The sequence below is a fragment of the Silurus aristotelis genome (assembly GCF_946808225.1).
Source record: "Silurus aristotelis genome assembly, chromosome: 8".
NCBI lineage: Eukaryota > Metazoa > Chordata > Actinopteri > Siluriformes > Siluridae > Silurus > Silurus aristotelis.
The window spans coordinates 28,895,608-28,908,832 of NC_139581.1; the positions used below are offsets into that span (position 1 = coordinate 28,895,608).

At 43.0% G+C, this 13,225-nt stretch overlaps 1 protein-coding gene across 4 annotated transcripts in view; it reads right to left on the reverse strand.

The window, feature by feature from the left end:
• Positions 1–11,449, reverse strand: part of gucy1a2 (guanylate cyclase 1, soluble, alpha 2) — a 24,817-nt gene extending 13,368 nt beyond the window's left edge. For 2 of the 4 annotated variants that reach the window (XM_083549021.1, XM_083549024.1), the window contains exons 1-4: positions 10,734–11,449; positions 4,436–4,497; positions 4,210–4,331; positions 3,259–4,058 (exon numbers count right to left, since the gene is read on the reverse strand). In XM_083549021.1, the coding sequence (XP_083405147.1) occupies positions 3,259–4,058; positions 4,210–4,331; positions 4,436–4,497; positions 10,734–10,973 (1,224 nt within the window). In that variant the 5' untranslated portion in view covers positions 10,974–11,449. The remainder of the gene's footprint in view (positions 1–3,258; positions 4,059–4,209; positions 4,332–4,435; positions 4,498–10,733) is intronic. The other 2 variants (XM_083549022.1, XM_083549023.1) reach the window with 2 other exon arrangements.
• Positions 11,450–13,225: the final 1,776 nt, after the last annotated feature.

Sequence of the window (13,225 nt, forward strand, 5' to 3'; positions counted from 1 at the left end):
CTATGGAATATAGAACTGTATTCTAGATACACTGATTGCAAATAAAGATAAACACATTAAATACGCTAAATGCAAATGCTAATTATATTGTAGATAGTCTCACTGTAATCTAGACAAACTGGTAGTTAATGTAGTAAATAATGTTTATCCAGGTACAAATCAAGACTGTGTTCTAGATAAACCAGATGTAAATAAAGACTGTGTTCTAGATAAAACAAATTTAAGAGAAGACTGTGTTCTATATAAACCAAACATAAATGAAGACTGTGTTCTAGATAAACCAAACGTAAATGAAGACTGTGTTCTAGATAAACCAGATGTAAATTAAGACTGTTCTAGATAAAACATGTTAGACAAGACTAGATAAACCAGGTGCAAATGCAGGACAAATTCTAGATAAACAGACTACAGATGAAGACTACAGTGTACATAAGCTACAGATAAAGGATAAGCTGACATCAATCGCTGGCTGTGTTCTAGATAGACCGTATGCAGGCTGTGTTACAGATAAATGTACTATAAATGCAGTCTGTGTTCTACATAAATCAAAGTCTTCACAGATATTTTGCAGCACTACACACAGAATGATTAGTGTGATTGGTTCCAAGTATCTGACTGACAGCTGGTTTGACATCATGCCGGCAAACGTTTTTGACATATGTGAATCTGGATTAGCAGAACATATACACACAGAAAGCATGGCAATCTGAGCTGGTACACCAACGAATGGCTGCCATGCAGTATTAAGGTTTAATTGCTATGGTACAAGGCATATCTCCATGGCAACAGAGCTTCTTCTACAGTTCTGCTCCAAGTGTATGATGGACTGACTAATGCAGCTCAGAAACACATCGCTATCTTTCCATTTAGAATGGTTCTTGAGACAGACTGCATATGTAGGCTGTACAATTGAAAAAAATCCCACAGCCACTTAGTAAATACTCGGATAAATCAGTTACTCACAAGCCGAGCAGTAGGTGAACTGATGAGTTGTAAATAAAATAATAAATGTTATTCTAGATAAACCAATCAAGCAATCTGTGTTCAAGATAAACTTGGGGGGAAAAAATAAACAATGTTACATTAACTTAGGTGGACTATAAACATCACTAAAATAATCTAATTTCAAAAGAATCATCATCAAAATTAAAAAAACTGTAAACGTACTGAAAAATCTGGATCCTTAATGACATCCTTAATGGTCCCTATTGGCATCCCTTGTCCCTTCTAATATATTAGGTGTTCCATTTTTTTTGTAACAGGATCCACTAGACGAAACATTCTGGAAAGCAATAAATTACCAGTATAGAGACACAGAATTACACCATCGCACCATCTAGATAAATTGCAATATTCGCAGCCTTTTCTAGATACGGCAGTTGGATAACGTGCTCTAGCTATGCTTATTGATTAAAAACTCACAAACTTTAGATCAGAATTTGCTTTCAGATGCCACCTTGTTGTAGATAACCTGAAATGTCATAGGGTCTGTTCTAGATAAATATTTTCACCCTCAGTAAAAGAATGTTTCTAGATAAACTGCCTACAACTACAAATCCTGTCCAGCTTCACATATGCTGGAGCTGTGTTCTACATAAACAGATCAATACAGGCCTGTTTTATGTGGAAAAAAATGGATGTAAGGACAAGCCAGGTTTGCTTCGGTCACTATCCAGTTCTAGATTAACACGTTGCAAAAGACACATCTATCTATATACTCTGACTATGTCTGTGGATCTCTTTTTTTTTTTTAGCTCGGCTAGGTGTAAATGCAGAGTTGTTTTTTACATTAACACATCATAAATCCAGGCTGGGTTCTAGTAAACTGACTGTAAATGCAGATCGGTTCTAGATAAACTGATAGTAAATCCTGGCTGTGTTCTAGACACACTCGGGGAAGATGTCAGACACTCTGTTTGGTGGAGAATGTGCAGCTGATGTCAGATGTGTCTGTGAGAGTAAGTGTGGGCTAGTATGCATGGTGTCTTATCTCCTTTGAGAATTTACACAGGATTATACACAGACACACACACACAGACACAGACACACACACACACACACACACACACACAGACACACACACACACACACACACACACACACACACAGTCTGAACAAACCCAGTATTTGTCTGCAGCTCTGCTAATGTTTGTACTACAAACTCCATAATTCATGTCTTCTCTTGTCTTTTTTTGACTAAATGGCTGGTGGCCCAGCAGTTAAATCCTCTGTGTGTGTGTGTGTGTGTGTGTGTGTGTGTGTGTGTGTGTGTGTGTGTGTGTGTGTGTGTGTTGCATTATAGTTATAGAATATAATAGAAGTATATCCAGACATACGCTTTATCTCACTCTAAGCATTTCAATAATAATAAATCTGTCAATGTTAGCAAGCTAATCCAGTGGATTTGCTCCATGGACCAGTTTTCTTTTTGAAAATCTTCTCACAGATTAGTTGGAGGGCTGTGTGTGTGTGTGTGGGGGGGGGGGGGGGGGGGGAGGACGTTGTTATATTCAGTTAGGGAATTTTGCAGACATCCTTTTCTAGAGCAACTTACAGCTTGGGGAAAGAAAATATGAAGCCCCTGAGTATGCACTTGATTTTGGGTTCACAATTGAAATCACTCACGCTGACGTAAGGGGCATAAGACAGGGTTTATGATGTCACTGCAGATGACCTTCAATGTAATGGGTAAAAACAAGAGCATTTAGAAAAATTATTACTTTAGCCACATGAGACTTTTGCTTGTCACATGTACAATACAGTTCTGCGGAATAATCTGCACCGGTATGAGATTGCTGGAACTATCGTCTATCGGCCAAAAAAAATTATAGTTTTTCCGGCTTCCGGTCCGCTGTTGTTACGAGGGTGGCCTCTAGGGGCGAATCACTGACGCCACGTTCTGTTTGTTTTTACACACGAGACTGCGTGCTGCACAGAGAGCGCGGTTTTATTTATTATCTATGATTTATCAATTATATAGTTATATTTATTAATGAACATATATATTTTTATCTTAATTAGCACACTTTATGATTCAGATTGGTTCGAGTTTCTCAAAATGATGCAACCTCGTCTCTATGAAATAATCGACTCCTGAGTAACACAGATTCTTTTTGGGACTTGAGTGAAAAACTTTCCAAAGTAAGTAATGAGTTTTTGAATTAGAAACGAAGCTCGTGACATCATTCACAATGACAGCATTTTCTAGTTTTCAGTCAATATCGATTTTGATTAGCGCAAACCCAAAAACCAACGTACCTTTTCCCTGCTTTCCAGAGCGGACGGGTCAGGCCGGGTACGGATGGTGAACGGCGTAGACAGCCGCAGCAAAATGTTCTGGAATGAGCAAGGAATTCTGGGCGATACGAGCTGGAAGCTGTCGCCGAAGCTCAGCGTCCTGTGAGGCTTCCGAATCCCCTCGCCGACATTCTTTAGTCCCGCCCCCACCTGCAGAACCTCCATATTGGAGCCTATGATAAGGTGAAACGGGAACGCCCTGCAGAACGTGCTCAGTCCGATACGGAGGTCCAATGGCGAGCGTGAGAGCTGGCGTGAGGACGAGAGCGACGAGGATGACACGATCCGAACTTCCCGAATGAGGAACGACAAACAGGCGGGGGATGAAAAAGTGGGCGGGGAAGGAGATGACGAGGGGGTCGAGTGATCCGAGATTTCTCCGTCCTCGTTGACCGCACGGAGACGTGTCGGCGGAGCATCCTCCACCTTGACTTCCGCTTGGTAGATGCGCCGGGCTGCGGCTCGGATCAACCCTGGCATGGCCACGCCCACCGTAGGGTCTGGGTTAAAGCAGTGCAGAAGCAGGGTTTGACCCTCTCCCTCTCCTTGATTTTCCTCAGTGTCCTTGCACAGAAAGGACGAGGACTCCGAAGACGCCCTGCGCCCATAAGAAGTCCTGGCGTGCTCCAGCAGAGCGTCGAAGCCGTTAAAGAAGTCTTGCAGGTTCCCACCTAGAGCCCGGAGAACCCGCTCGTTCTCCTCCAGGCAAAGTCCAAAGAACTCTTCTCCGAATCGCTCCCGGAGTGTGGGGAAGCCCACGCCTGCAAACATAACAGGAGATTTCACTACCGCAACTTGAAGCTAGCTTGTATCTTTTTGTTTGTGTATCTTGATGTGTGTGTGTGTGTGTGTGTGTATGTGTGTGTTTGTGTGTGTGTGTGTGTGTGTGTGTGTGTGTGTGTGTGTACTCACCCACTTTTGCCGCTGTGTACTGCAGAATTCCTGAGATGTCGGTTTGGTTGTCGGACTGGGAGTTTACAAACGGGCATTTTTCTAATGTGCATTTCTGCTCGGACCCGTCCTCACCGCTGCCGCTGACACAATCACACACACACAAACACACACAAAGGAAATAGCTTCCCTTTATATCAGACACATGAGTGTACGCGTATATATGAACGATAGAGGGAGGAGATACCTGTTATTTGTCTGTCTGTAGAAGTCCAGTGTTCTCTGCAGAGCCTGCTGGATCGTCTGTGTCTATAAAGACAAAAAAGTCGTGACACAAAACCGACAACCTCGAGTTTATTCAAAACCACGCAAATTTTTTTCTTTTGAAAATTCCAAACCATGGTTCGGGTCTCCGATTTCAAGTGAAGGGTGAATTTCATGCTTCCGCATCCGAGGACATATTATACTTTGTGTACCGACTTTTTTGTAGGTTAAAGGTCCACAGTCCACTGCACTTTTCCACTTCCACTTGAACGTGTCCATATGTTCCAATCACCTTCATGTTGCATTCCAACACAAATATAACATACATCTGATATTTTATATTAGAATTTTATTTGTGTGTGTGTGTGTGTGTGTGTGTGTGTGTGTGTGTGTGTGTGTTTACTCATACTGTCACGGCTACGATAAGCAAATCAAAATCCCGTTCACGACACTGAAATGCATTCCAGTATCATTATCATAAAGCTGACCTGTCTATCTTACTCTGTCTCCCTCTGTCTCACCTCCTGTCTCACTCACTTAGCTCCCTCTGTCTGTCTCGCTCGGTCTCTGTCTCACTGTCTCACTCTCTCAGCTCCCTCTGTCTGACCTTCTGTCTCATTCACTTTGCCTCCCTCAGTCTCACCTTCTATATCACTCTCTTAGTCTCCCTTTCTCTCAGCCTCTCTGTCTCTTTTTCTCTCCCCTCTGTCTCTTTTTCTCTCCCAAACACTACTACACACACACCACCAGTTTCCTTCCTACTACCTATAAAAATGATAGATTTATAAATCTAGCAGCTTGCAAAAATTTACAGCACAGCACAGCACAGCTCAACACACACACACACACACACACACACACACACACACACACACAAACACAGACACACACACACACACTTTTACACAGAAACAATACATAAAACACTGAATCCTTGAGTGCATGAAAAGGTCATATTCTGATTTAAGGCATTTAAGCAAAGATTGTTTTTCTATTAAAAAAAAAAATGTGTGTGTGTGTGTGTGTGTGTGTGTGTGTGTAGTTCACGCTTGGTTAGAGACCATCCAGAGACATTAGAGGTCAGAGAAAAGAGAGGACATTCAAACACACACACACACACACACACACACACACACACACACAAGTGCTTGTGGAAAAAGAGATAGTCCTAATTAAGTAAACACACTCGCACATACACAAAATCTATTATACACACTCTGTGTCTTGTTTGCTCTTTGGCTGAGATATTAGTATTGATTAATTGTCAGTCGTTCAGTGATTTACACACACACACACACACACACACACACACACACACACACACTTTCTCTCTCTCTCTAGGGAGTAAGAGATACTTTTGTTGCGTTAATGTGGTTTGAACTTCAATTGATGTTTTGCCCTTTTGAGGCCACACACACACACACACACACACACACAACACAAATATTGTTAAACAGCTGTGAATGTAATGAAATTTGTGTGTGTTATTTACAGCATTTGGCAGACGACGCTTATCCAGAGCGACATACGATTTTTTTTCTCATTTATACAACTGAGCAGTTATGGGCTTAGGGGCCTTGCTCAGGGGCCCAGGATTGTCAGCTTGGTGTGGCTGGGATTGAATAGAATCAGATAATAAATAAAACGGAAATAATTTAAGTTATGTATTCTTTCTGTGCGGCCCGGTACCAATTTGCCCACGGACTGGTAACGGTCCATGGCCTGGGGATTGGAGACCACTGGTTTAGAGCATCATCTGTGCCCCCTGTTGGTTATAAAATTCTTTGGATAGCAAAAAGGGATGCAAACACGTTTAAATGGTGAAAGGGCTTTTTATTTATTACATGTACATTATAGGACAGGGAAATTCTTTCTTCGCTTACTCCAGGAAGCTGGGGTCAGCAATAATACAGAACTCCTGGAGCACAAAGAGTTAAGGGCTTTGTTAAAGGGCCCAAAAGTGGCATCTAGTCATTTGAGTGGTGGAATTTGAACCGTCGACCTTCTGATCAGCAACCCAGAACCTTAACCATCTCTGAGTCTTTATTTGCCACAGTCACCAATGGCTTGCTAATTAGGGACAAACAATTATATATATATAAAAAAAAAAATAAAAAAAAAACATACATTCTTTTACAACTGGTTTTTATCTCTGAAAAGCTGCTTTGCGGCAGTGTCCTTTGTTAAAAGCGTTATACAAATAAAAATGAATTCAATTGAACTAATCACTGAGCTACCACTTCCTATGCAACAGGGGTCAATTTCAGTTGACTAAAAAAACCAAAACCCGAATCGTACAAAAAGGCTGGCAGGATTAGATAGAATTTCATAGAAATATGGGCTAATGGGCTTCTTGTTTACTTTTGCTTCAAAATAACCCAGTGAATTTGCCAAGTGTAAGTCATTGCAAACCTTACAAGGGTGGTCTTGCCTACAATCGACTAAATCTGACTGGGTAAGTGTATCAGTATTTGTGCACCAGGAAGCACACCAGGAATTGCCTGAGGTGAAATATCCATGCTCACACAGGAGGAGAAAGGAAAACTAAAAGAAGACAACTTTCAATCATCTGGATCGATGCCTCTAAACATTGAAAGTTGTGATCCAGCATCTGGATCTGTGAAAATTTACCAAGAGACCACGAGAACCTACAAGAGTCTCTCTAGGACTTCCTTAAAGCCATCATGGAGAGGTCACATATTGATGTCTCAAAGGGTATGTTTAGTAATAGGACTTAACATAAAACCTTACAGGTATGTATGCTCCATTTACATGTATGGCATTGGTGGACCCCTTATCCAGAACGACTTACAATGAGGAGTTGAGTGTTAAGGGCCTTGCCCAAAAGCCCAGCAGTGGCAGATTGGTGGTGCTGGGATTTGAACTTGTGACCTTCCAATCCAGAGTCCAATGCCATAACCACTGAGCTTTCACCTCCCACTATTTCCTAAAGAACAAATGTACCATATCATGTACAGTCTTGGTGCCAGAATTGCATTTATGTTCTTTCAATGAGTTCTATATGTGCATTGTATTTCCAGAATGGTTTTACCTTCAAGGGTATGACCTCAGAATTTGTACAATAAAAGGTACAACATATGTCTTCCTCAGGTCTACCTCTGGATTTACCCAAACATAAGGGGGTAGGAGGTTACCTCTTCAAGACCTCGCAACATTTTTTTTCATTTTGTCCTTTCTATGTTCCACTCCACTTCACTTACTAATTCTCTTTCATAATGGCGGCTCTTCAACTTAATTGAGGAACTCTACCAACAAGGCAAGGATAAACCGTGGTGGTAGACACGTTGTGTCCTAACCTATAGGAACCTTTCAATATTCACTTGAAGGACACTAACCCACAGGAGAATGTTGACTGAGCTATCCGTCAAAGTCACTATAACCTACTTCTTTCTGCCTTTATTTTATCTCACACTTACTAAAACGACTGAAAGTAAATGTCTCCAAACCGAAGCAGTATGAGTTGCCATTGTGGGAGGATGGATGATGAGAGCATTTAGACTGGCTGGTACAAAGAACATAGAAGCCACTGCTTGTTTACAGGTCTGCCACTACACGAATCAGAGGACATGCTAATGCCGGTCTCAAACAGCAAAGCATTTAGATGTCCTGGAAGATGATTTGACCATGGCACCTTACAGCAACAACTGATCCCACAAGCAGTCTTATATCTGCTTTACAAATTTACCTGCTCAAATGACTAGTACCTGTACTCCTACCACCAGTATCAGGGTTTGCAAGAGAAAGGATGTTGGCTCCAGCATTAACACACCAATGTTCTGGACTCTTCTGGAGGTCTCAGATAGCTTCCTTATCACTTGAATATTGTTTCCCCATTTGTTTCTATATGATGTTGGAGGGTACCGATGCATAAGGGCGCCTACATTTCTTTTCAGGTCTGCCACTGCAGCCAAATGCTAATGTTTCTTATCCAGATAGGGATATGATAAGGACGCCTTGGCATATTAGCCTTACTAACAGGATCGTCCATTTCCCATCCATTTAGAATTGGGCAAGGTCAGTCTGAGGTCCAGGAGGAGGTGACCGAAATAAAATAAACAGGGTGACCCTGACTCATTTACAGGAGGGTCCCCTTCGTTCGCCTGCAATCAAATTTTTGAAACAACTGCAAACCCTGGAAAAGCTCTGCAGACCCTCATAAATGTAATGACCACTGCCTTTTGCTATGCTGCAAAAAGCAAAGATGTTCTGGAAGAAGATTTGACCTAGCACCTACCAGCAACAATTGATCCCACAACTACTCCCATATCTGCTTTCCAAATTTGCCTGCTCAATTGACTAGTACCTGTACCCCTACCAACAGGCTCTGGTTTGCAAGAGAAAGGATATAGACTCCAGAATTAAAACACCAATGTTCAGAACACTCCTTGAGGTCCCAGATACCCTCTTTGTCATTTAAATATTGTTTCTCCAATTATTTCTATCTGATGTTAGAGGATACCAAAATGCTTCCTGAGGACAGACTCCGGCAAAGTACTCTTTACACGTTGAAACTAGGTCCTGGTCCTTTATAATGTAGTATCTGAGTCTGACTGTTGGCCAAACCCCAGCAAAGCCCAAGCAAACTATAATCTGAGAGTTACCACATGGAAAGAGTGAAGGCCAACACATGGTTCCTTCAAGACATTTGAAGACAGCCAGCCTCGTTCTTTTTATTTTTTCAAACTGCTGCTCATGTTGCATCAAATGACTGAGTAACAGACTCGGAGGAAAGTGCTATCTACCGTCTTCCGCCTCCATGATCTCGCAGATGTCCATGATTGTCTAGTGTCGCTTTGATTGACAGGCAAGAGAGCATACACCCCTCCCGACCTGAGAGAATTGCCAATTTTGCTCCCTTGGACACTTCAGTCACAGATGGCGGTGGCGACACTCTTCATGCCATTCCAGGGAGTGACTTAATTCACATTTCAATCAAAAGTATATTAATTGTTATTTCTCGTGGATTTGCCCATGATCTCGAAGTTTTTGAGGGTCAGAATCGAATTTATACTGCATTTTGCTTGGACTTGGGTTTGCTTGAGCTATGGAGATAAAGGTTGTTCTTTTGTTTCAACATTTAACTGCACGACTACAACCTTCCGCAATCGACTGCCTAAGTGGAGCCTTGATTAATGCCGACAGCGGGCAATAAGAGACCACCTCCAGGCTGCGGCTCACTTTTCTCGGCCTGGACACAAACCATACTTGGTGTTTGACCCAAGAGCTTTTCTCATAATACCCCATTATTATATGATATGATGAGCAGGTGTGTCTCATTAGGGGACAAGCATACACTCTTTATGTCCTCTAGGTTTACCCATTGTTACTGTGTGTGTGTGTGTGTGTGTGTGTGTGTGTGTGTGTGTGTGTGTGTGTGTGTCATAGATTAATGAGTCAAGACCATTCTCATGAGAAGGCTGGTTTTTGTGCATACTAAAAAGAAAAGATGATCTTGAGACACACACAAAACACACACACACACACACACACACACACACACACACACACACACACACACACACACACACACACACACAAGGCTGATGCGCTCGATCTTTCGCTCTCTGTATTGGTTGCATACTCAGATTAAACAACATACAAACCAGAGGAACATCACAGTCGCTCTAAGCACATATTCAAATATGCGCACACACACACACACACACACACACACACACATATGTGTGTGAAGTGTGTAACAGTGAAGATGATCCAGTGTCACTCATCCTGCCTACATCATCCTCATATAAACACAAGAAAGAAAGAAAGAAAGAAAGAAAGAAAGAAAGAAAGAAAGAAAGAAAGAAAGAAAGAAAGAAAGAAAGAAAGAAAGAAGAGGGAGAGACAGTAAGAGAGAGATGGACAAAAGGGGAAGACAGTAAGAGAAAGATGGACAAAAGTGGGAGAGACAGTAAGAAAGAGAGAAAGAAAGAAGGGAAGAGAGAGAGAGAGAGAGAGAGAGAGAGAGAGAGAGAGAGAGAGAGAGAGAGAGAGAGAGAGAGACTGTGAAAGAGACAGAAGGAAGAAAGACAATATGAGAGAGAGACCGAAGGAGGACAGAGAGACAGTAAGAGAAACAGATGGACAGAAAGAGAGACAGACCTGAGGAAAGAGATTCCTGGTGAAAAGACACGATACAATAATACACGTGTGTGTAAGCGCGAGCGTCACACTGTGCCCAACGCCTCGTGCCGTGGATATACGCACGTACAAGTACGTGTCCGTGTCCGTGTCCGTGTGTGTGTGCGCGCGCTGCGTACCGTGGGTGAGGTGAGCCGCCTCAGGCTCTCCCCGAGCGAGTCCAGGTTCACGCGCTTCCTCCGGGCGGCCCTCCTCGCACCCGTGGCAGCCTGCTCGTCGAGCGGGCACGCGCGCGTGTCGTTGGGGCTCCGGCCGTTCCAGAAGGCGCGCGAAAACGGGCACTCGGCATCGTCAGGACTCTCGAGGCAGTCGGAACCGACCGAGCTGAACGACTCCGATGAGATCTTGCGCGAGGACATGCTGCTCGCAGCCGCCGCCGGCCCGCGCGCACACTCTCATTAGACGCCGCGTCAAGCGCGCGGACAGCGTGCGGCGGTGAGGATGAGGACGCGGAGGAGAGGGACGGGGCGCGCGAGCGGCGAGACGAGGGGGCGGCGGCGATGGCACGCGATGGCACGCATCTCTTTTTTTTTTTTTTTTTTTTTTTTTTTTTTCCTTTTTTTTTTACAAAGAAAAGAAAACAGAAGAAATTTTTAAAAAATCCCTCAGAGGAAAGATGAAGCGGAGATCAGCGAAGCGCGCGCGGAAACGCAGAGGACCGGATCACGTCCCGTGGCGCGTGTTCCTATTACCGAATCGCGCTTTGATCCGCGAGCGCAAAGGACCACTCATCTCTATTTTTCTCTCTCTCTCTCTCTCTCTCTCTCTCTCTCTCTCTCTCTCTCTCTCTGAAGCGCGCGCGATCCGTGGACTCTCTCAGCACCACCGCGCGACACTGACGGAGTTTAACGCAGCCAATCAGAGAGTTCAAGAGGTAAAGAACATGAGAGAGAGAGCGAGAGAGAGAGAGAGAGAGAGAGAGAGAGAACAGAGACCTAAAAGAGTGAGAGACAAATAGAAAGAGAGACAAAAAGAGACAGAGACTAAGGGAGACCTTAGGGAAAGAGACAAAAAGAGAGAGAGAAAGAGAGACAAAAAGAGGGAATGTGAAAAAATGGAGACATAGGGAAAGAGAAAAGAAAGAGACTATAGTAGAGAGACAGAGAGAAAGAAAAGAGAGGAAAAAACAGAGAGAGAGAGAAAGAGAGAGAGCACTTGTTCTTTAAAAAGTCATGATGTTCTCTTGTTGACTTCGCAGATGTTCACTATACACATCCAACCTTTTCTCCTTTTGCTTTTTTTTGGAACACAGACTGCACCCCAGGCGTCCTCACCTCAGTACCTGACTTTTTTTTATAACACCCTCGTGGCTGAACGAAATCTCACAAATCTCCACTAAATCTCCACTAAATACAGGGGGAACATCTTCCCAGAAGAGTGGAAGTTATTATAAGAGCAGAATTCATCACTTCTTGCAGATGAAGACTATTTTCAGGAAAATATTTAGTATATATAGTATTTTTCCCAGAAGCAACAAATCATGCAGCAGAGAAACACACACTCTGGTTTGTATAAACAGATTTGACTACAAGGAATGTTGACCATTTGGTTTTAACTGTTTTCCAAATGAAAAGGGAGTCAATTCATCATGTCTTCTCCGATAAACACACACACACACACACACACACACACACACACACACACACACACACACACACACACACACACACCTTTACCACCAGAGTTTTAACCTTATCCTTGTGAACATCCACTTCCACATTTGCTCTCATTTTATTCATCAACAAGGGTGTTAATAAATTCAGGTACTGAAGGTGAGGTGAGAAGGTGAGGAGGCCTGGGGTGATGTTCCAATTCATCTTTGTGAATAGGGTTGAGGTCAGAGCTTTATAGCAGGAAGACCGTCCACATTTTTCAACCCATGGAAAGTATATCTTCATGGAGCTGGAACAGCTTTGGGTCTCCTAGTTCAAGTGAAGGGAACTCCATGCTCCTATACAAGTGTGTCGATTTAGTGGTAACAGTTTGAGGAAGAACCAGATATGGCTGGAAAAGTCAGGTGTCTCGATACTTTTGTCCATACAGTGTATCAATCTGCAGAATTTTTTAATTACTGGCCTCCAAAGAAAGCAAGACCACGTCCACAATAACAAATAAATTATCATTTATGATTTCATAGAATTCGACACACAGGTCAATGAAAATAACCCACAACAGGATTTAGGGCCTTTAGGCACATTATAATATGTAGAATATAGGTCATTTCAAACTGTGCAACACACTACGTCCCTGTTTTGCCTCCAGGACATTTTTCTCTTTTTTCTGTCTCAACCTGTCTGCTCATTTTCTCTGTCCCTTCCTGGCTTAGTGTCTTTGCCTAATATTTCCCCACTTCCTCACCACCTTCCCTTCATGCACCCTGTTTTGTAGGTTTTTGCTCACAGATATAAACCCCAATCAATTTGTCACAAAAGTGGAAGAAACACAGAGGACAGAACAGCCTGCCTCGCTGAGAAACATGGCCACAGATTTGTGGAGGCTCTGTCTTGTCTGATGTATGATGTGAATCATTTGTTGCGTCATCCAATCACGTCACATGTAGATGGCAGCCAATCAAAGCTCACGTGACCTCTTAAGACGGCCAATTGTTTTA